The sequence below is a fragment of the Stomoxys calcitrans genome, chromosome 4 (assembly GCF_963082655.1).
Source record: "Stomoxys calcitrans chromosome 4, idStoCalc2.1, whole genome shotgun sequence".
NCBI lineage: Eukaryota > Metazoa > Arthropoda > Insecta > Diptera > Muscidae > Stomoxys > Stomoxys calcitrans.
Genome location: NC_081555.1, coordinates 167,705,412 through 167,712,491, shown reverse-complemented (window position 1 = coordinate 167,712,491; position 7,080 = coordinate 167,705,412). Strand labels below are relative to the sequence as shown.

The window sequence follows — 7,080 nt, the reverse complement described above, 5'->3', positions numbered from 1 at the left end:
GGAGCCATAAAAGGCGCATTTATAATCCGATTTTACTGAAATTTGACACAGTGACTTATGTTAGGCTTTTCGACATCCGCATCGTATAAGGTTTTGAACGGTTTATTTTTGGATATAGCTACTGTATTTATTATTATTTGGTCCAAATCGGAACATATTTCGATATAACTGCTATAGAGCATAAGGTATGCAATTTCACCGCATTTTGATGAAAGATGGTTTACCCGAGGTGGTGGGTATGCAAAGTTCGGCCTGGCCGAAATTGACGCCTTTTTACTTGTTTTCAAATCGGATCATATTTTGATATAGCTGCTATAAGGGCATAAGTTATGCATTTTTCACCGGATTATGACGAAAAGTGGTTTACATATATACCCGAGGTGGTGGGTATCCAAAGTTCGGCCCGGCTGAACTTAACGCCTTTTTACTTGTTCTGAATGCATTGATAGCTCTTACAATGCTTCTGGATTATCTTCACTCCGAAATCGATAATTCTGCTTATATACGTTCCCATTGAGCCAAAAATGAGCTTTGGCACTCAATGGAAGAAGCGCGCGATGAACTTTCTTAACAGAGCAAGCATTTTGATTATAAAATTTAATAATTTGCCAGCTTTGTTCGTTTGTAAGACGTTTACATGGTTGAATTCATGGTTTATTTGCAACAGTGGGTTATCCCGACATCTGACCTTAATATGCTTCAGATGGGACTATATTTAGATATAGCTGCCATATAGGCCGATATCCCGATAAAGGGTCTTAAGGCCTTCAAAGCTTTATTTATTACCCGATTTCGCTGAAATTTGAAGCAGTGAGTAGGTGAAGACCTAACAACATCCGACCTAAATATGGTTCTGATCGGTCTATATTTAGATATAGCTGCCATATTGACCGATCTGTCGATAAGGGGGCCGAAGCCCATAAAAGCTGTAGTTAATACCCGATTTCGCTGAAATTTGAAACATTGAGTAGGTTAAGACCTCCCCACATTCGACCTTAATATGGTTCAGATCGGTTTATAATTGGATATATCCGCCAAAAAGACCAATATTTTGTTCTACAAAATTGATTGGTGACCTATTTATTAGACCACTCAATGTCCGTGTGAAATTTGGGTGCTTAAGTTATCCAATTTTGATGCCGAAATGGGGTTTACATATATGCCCGAGGTGGTGGGTATCCAAAGTTCGGCCCGGCCAAACTTAATGACTTTTTACTTGTTTCTCTTCAGATCTGATCTAGGAACAGATTCATCAAAATCAAAAAAAAAAAATTCATCATTCATCAGAAAAAAATCAGCGGTGGTTATCCCCTCCTAACGCTGGCAACATTTGTGAGGTACTATGCCATGTAAAACTTTTCTCTAAAGAGGTGTCGCACTGCGGCACGCCGTTCGGACTCGGCTATAAAAAGGAGGCCCCTTATCACTGAACTTAAACTTGAATCGGACTGCACTCGTTGATATGTGGAAAGTTTGCCCCTGTTCCTTAGTGGAATGTTCATGGGCAAAAATTTGCAATTTTATTTTTTTTTTCTTTAGAAATAGGAAAACAAATTCAGTTGTTTTCAATTTTCTACATTTTCTCGATAATCGAATTTTATGTCACACAAATCATTGACTTTATTTAAACAAGAAAAATAACCTTCCGCTAAGAGAGATAGTTTCACCTCTCTCTCAACACACTGAGAAATCAATCTTTGAACATCATCATATTTTGTTTAAAACTTCCGCTAACCGTTTAATATGTCACCTTGCGCTCTCTCGCATCGGCCAAGCAATATTTGATTCAGATTTCATAAATCCAGAAATTTGTGTGAAGTATATATGCCGCAGCTACACATTCAAGAGTTATGTGTATGAGAGGCCCGTCAAGCCTTTAAAGTGGGTGGGTGGGGGGTTAGGCAAGGTAAAACAATGTGGCGGCCACAAAAGAGAATGCCTGTTGGTTCCCACATAAGAAATAATTTTTTCTTTGGTTTGTTTGGTGTTTAATAAACCGCCCACACCATTTCTCCCTACATCCCACAGCTGAGTAGGGAAGGCCCGTTTGAAAACATACCAAGCGAGAGCTTTAGCTCTCTTATGCTCTCGGGCTCTCAAAGAGTGGAGAAATGTTGTTGGTATTAAAAAAAAGCACACAAAACTTTTCAGCTCCCAATGACTTTTTTATGCATTTTTTCTTTCGTTTTTTTATGGCCCTAGCGGAGGAGTTTCATTGGAATGGTTGGCTGCTCATAATGATGGTTTTCGTGGAGTTTGCTGCTGTTGTTGTTGTGCAGAAAAAAATATATTTCCCTTCTGTGCTTGTTGTTGTATTGTTTGTGTTTTGTATGCCCCATTCTGTTTGTGTGTTGCTGTTGTTGGTGTCGTCCATATACCACAATGGAAAAATGGGAAATTTCTTTTTTGCTGACTGCCGCCGCCGCCGCCACCGTTGCTGTTGTTGTGTGGTTGTTGTTGCGGCCATGGTGGTTGCTTGATACCTGCTTTCGGTTGCTCGGCCTCTCAGCGAGCTAGTGAGTGTGTTTGCGTGTGACTATGACTTGTGCTAGTATTGGCCTGCCTGCACCCTTAACAGCCATCTCATTGCGAGTGCGAGTGAGTGTGTGTGCCTGAGTGTGTTGTGTTTTTAAGGGGTCGTTTGGTCGCTATGTTGGTTGCTCTTAACCAACCAAACAATAAACCTCGGGTATGAGAACAAGGGTTTGCTTTTATTCCTTATGAGTGTGTGTGTGTGTGCATGAGTGAGTGTGCCTGACGACCCATAAAGCGATTCACAATTTTTCTTCAAATACTGCTGATGATCGTTGCAGAGAGTCAGTTCACTCAGCGACTTGAACGTGTTAAGAACACACACTACACATTAAACGAAACCTACCAATCAACCAACAACCATACACAAAACGTTCAGAGTTTTCCTTTTGAACAAAAATAAAACAACAACAAAGAAAAAGAAGACAACCTTTAGAACAAACATAACGAAAATAAATTAACAAACGACGCACAACTGAGAAAAAGAAAAATCGGAAAATCTTACCAAAAAGAAATTTAAGAAAAATATGCAAAAGAGAAAAGTGTGAGAGCAAAGCCAACTCAAGAAAAGTGTTTTAGTGAGTGTGTGTGTTGGAGAAAATCGAATTTTTCAAAACAGTCTTTAAACGAAACTCAAAGTGTTAAGATCGAAGTATACAGCCAGGGCGCTCGAAAAATACTTGGATTACCATCAACAACTATTTTGGATTACCCTAAATCTACGCCTAGAACATCTTTTAAGATGCATTTGCCTGCTGGTCCCACCATGGTAGCTGCTCCTGCACAAGCCTTGCCCACCCAAAACAACAACTCCACCTCCAACAACAACAATAACCAACAGACAAATAACCGCAATACCAACTCGGCCAGTTCCACGGGTTCCTCGACCCCGGACAACAATTCCAATGCCGCCAAAATGCCCAGTTCCATGACCGATATGTTTGCTAGCCTGCATGAAATGCTGCAAGAATATCATGGTGAGTTGGTGCAAACCGGCTCACCCTCGATACTATGCTCGGCTTTGCCCAATCACTGGCGCTCCAATAAATCCTTGCCAGGAGCCTTCAAAGTTATTGCCTTGGATGATGTGCCCGATGGCACTTTGGTCACCATCAAGTGTGGCAATGATGAGAACTACTGTGGCGAGTTGAGGAACAGCACCGCCATCATGAAGAATCAGGTGGCCAAATTCAATGATTTGAGATTTGTGGGACGTTCGGGACGTGGCAAATCGTTTAGTCTCACCATTACCATAGCCACCTATCCAGTGCAGATAGCCTCATACAACAAGGCCATTAAGGTCACCGTTGATGGACCACGGGAGCCAAGAAGTAAGCAAAGTAAGTTTTTAGTTTTTTCAAATTTTTGGTTTTTTGAAGTGGCCAGAAACTCTAAATCAGAAACTTCTGTTGAAGTTGGTTGATGGTTTGGATATCTGGCCACCCAAAGATTTTTTGTTTCCATTCATTTTTGCCTTTAAGTTGGGAACATTTCCTTGATATTGCTTAGCCAGCCTTACTTATGTCTTGTTTTGTCTTTCCCCTTTTAGGCTATGGTTATCCTCATCCAGGGGCCTTCAATCCTTTCATGCTGAATCCAGCTTGGTTGGATGCTGCCTACATGACCTACGGCTATGCTGATTACTTCCGCCATCAAGCAGCCGCCGCTGCTGTCCATCATCCTGCCTTGGCCAAAACCTCACCCTCCTTGCCCAATGGCCAGACAGTGGTGCCTCCACCAACAGCCGCTGCGGGTTCACCCAACGAATACCGCCTGCCCAGCCAAATAACACCACCACCTGCGGGAGTCAATGCTGTCAATGCCACCAGCATGATTCCTTCGCCTCCCGGCTCCACCTATAGCATGCCCCAGTTTCCCTTTAATCCTGTTGCTGCTGCTGCCGCCGCCGCTGCTGCCTCGGCACACCCGGATCTAATGCATGCTCATCAGAAACCAGCCCATGCTCACGCCTTCCATCCCTACAACTTTGCCGGTTTGCGTCAACGTCCTGGTCACTTGCATAACACCTCCTTGGGCTCCCATTCCTCGGGAGAACACATCAGCCCAGCCCACATAAGTCCTGCTTCCTCCAGACCTTCATCTTCATCGCCCACTCATCAGGCTTTAAGCCAAAAGCTAAACATCTCTGTGGAATCGAATTCGGTGCATGAGCAATCAGCCTCCGATGTCGATTCGGATGATGAACAAATCGATGTGGTCAAATCTGCCTTTGTGCCCATCTTGCGTCCACAAGTGCCCAGCCTTAATGGTTCCACCGATGATCTGGACAAGTCAATTGATTCCACACGTTCCTCGCCCTTGCAGAATGCCCAACGTCAACGCTGCGACTTGAAAGCTCCCTCCGCCATGAAGCCGCTCTTCCATGAAACCTCACAACATTCCCGCCAATCCTCACCCGAAACCACACTGCCCGCCGCCACCAAGCTAAAGAATGCCAATAGCCAACAGAAGACCGTATGGCGCCCATACTGAGAAGTTAGGAGGGCGAAAGATATCGTCAATGCTTTTCATGTATTACGTCTTGCCAAGGAATTGGCATGGAAGCGTATTCTAATGGCCAGTGAAAGCGGCGGCATTTGAGATGTCTGCCAGCAAAGAAAGCAAGGACTTGAGCTGTCCGCTGCTCAAGAACACAACCAGGCAAGCGTGGCAGTGGCAGCGACAAACGCCAAACCAGCCTTAAGGTAAACCAGGGAAATCATTGAAGTGTCTGTGTGTGTGTGTGTGTGTGAAATGCCGACGGCAAAACGAAAAACCTCAAAACACATTCCTTTGGCCCTTTGGCCCTTTCCCCCCGCCAACAAACACTGAGATAGTGTTGCGCAAAAAGGTTTACTTGCTGGATAATCAAAGCAAAAAAAAAAACTTGTGATACATCAAAGGGAGCCAGGACTCTCTCCCTCTCTGCAAAAGAAAACTCAAAACCCCATTCAAAACCCTTCTCAAAACCCCTGAATGACTACACCAAAATGCTTGTGATATAGTGATAAGTTACACCGAATTTGAAAACCCAAACCAGCTACTGCTCTTCCTCCTCCTCATCATCATCATCATCCTCCTGCTACTCAAAAAGGCTCTTCATCCCCCTGCCCCGGGATTATTGCAAAAGGTCTGCCCCTATTTTTTAGTTTTTTGTAAACCAAAAAAAATTCTCCTCTTCTCTTTATGGATTCCGGCGAATTTTTATGCTCGACTCATAAAATCGTACGCTGAGTTCGTTCGTTCGTCCTTTTGTCGTCGATGCAATAGTCCTTTTTAGTTGCTCCTTTCTCATTCATTATATGTTTTTAAGTATTAACCATCGGGATACTCATTTGATAGCAAACGAACCAAAATGTTTTTAGTTTTTAAAAATTCTACAAAAATCTTTTTTCTCTCTCTCTCTCTCTCTCTTCTTCAAACGAATTTGCAACAATTGACAATTTTTCTTAAGGAAATTGTTTTAAAATGTATTTGCTCAACCAACCATCATCATAACAAGGGAAATGTTAATCTAATTCTCATACAACATTGTAATTAAAATTTGTTTTGTAAATACGATTTTATTTTTTTTATTAGTTTTTAAGTCTTTAAATTGTATTATTAGCGGTTAAGTTTAAAGGAAATGAAAGAATTATAAAAAAAACATAGTTGACAATTATATATAAAGAAAAAAAAAATTAAAATTCAAAACGAAATATAAAAAAAATATTTTTACAAAATTAAATTTTTTAAAGGTGTTTTAATTTTTTATTTGGGAAAACTTTGGTATAAACTTTGCAGGAAAAAATTAAAAAAAAAATACTTGAGATCATTGGAAACAATTTTTATGACAAGTATATTTCACGAATTATTTCTTTAAAAAAAAAATCGGGGAAAATATGGGATATTTGCCCAAAAAGTAATTGCGGATTTTTTTTAAAGAAAGTAAATGCATTTTTAATAAAACTTAGAATGAACTTTAATCAAATATACTTTTTTTACACTTTTTTTCTAAAGCAAGCTAAAAGTAACAGTTGATAACTGACAGAAGAAAGAATGCAATTACAGAGTCACAAGCTGTGAAAAAATTTGTCAACGCCGACTATATGAAAAATCCGCAATTACTTTTTGGGCAACCCATACTTCGAGAAAAAGGAAAAATCAAAAAAATTTACTTTGTTTATTTACTTGTTCGATGGAAAGATATGGGATAAACTTTGTCCGAAAAATTTTGCCGGAGTCAGTGTTGGTGTCCTCGACTTCGACTCCGGTCAAAAATTCTTTTTAAGCGCAATATTTTCTTTGGATATGTAAAATATTTGTACCTACAGCCATAGAAAAGGGGGTTTATATTTATTTTGTCTTGCCGTTTGCAACACATCAAAATATCCCTTTCTTGACCCCCATAAAATACTTAGACGATTTAACACATTCCAAAATATATGAAAAAAGCAACTTTTGTTAAAAAATCAACAACAAAATTTGTCAATTTTTCTGCAACAATTGAAGTTAAACTTTTAGAAAATCGAGTGCCAGCAATCATTTGTTTAGCAAACCACCAAATTC

General features: G+C 40.5%; 1 protein-coding gene across 2 annotated transcripts; it reads left to right on the top strand.

Annotated features, from left to right (window-relative positions):
* The first annotated feature begins 3,104 nt into the window (after positions 1-3,104).
* LOC106094636 (segmentation protein Runt) lies at positions 3,105-5,178 on the top strand. 2 transcript variants are annotated; one of them, XM_013261876.2, is made up of 2 exons: positions 3,105-3,863; positions 4,082-5,178. In XM_013261876.2, exons 1-2 carry the CDS (start codon positions 3,275-3,277, stop codon positions 5,023-5,025), a joined length of 1,533 nt encoding a protein of 510 aa, XP_013117330.2. In that variant the 5' UTR covers positions 3,105-3,274; the 3' UTR covers positions 5,026-5,178. The 2 variants fall into 2 exon arrangements, with proteins under 2 accessions (XP_013117330.2, XP_013117326.2); XM_013261872.2 differs by having other exon boundaries at positions 3,105-3,872.
* Positions 5,179-7,080: the final 1,902 nt, after the last annotated feature.

What these genes read in the sequence shown, in the direction of transcription:
- LOC106094636 (XM_013261872.2), top strand. Translation starts at nt 3,275, where the DNA reads ATGCATTTGCCTGCTGGTCCCACCATGGTAGCTGCTCCTGCACAAGCC. An exon ending in GGAGCCAAGAAGTAAGCAAA is followed by an intron (nt 3,873 to 4,081) that starts GTAAGTTTTTAG and finishes TTCCCCTTTTAG; the next exon opens with GCTATGGTTATCCTCATCCA.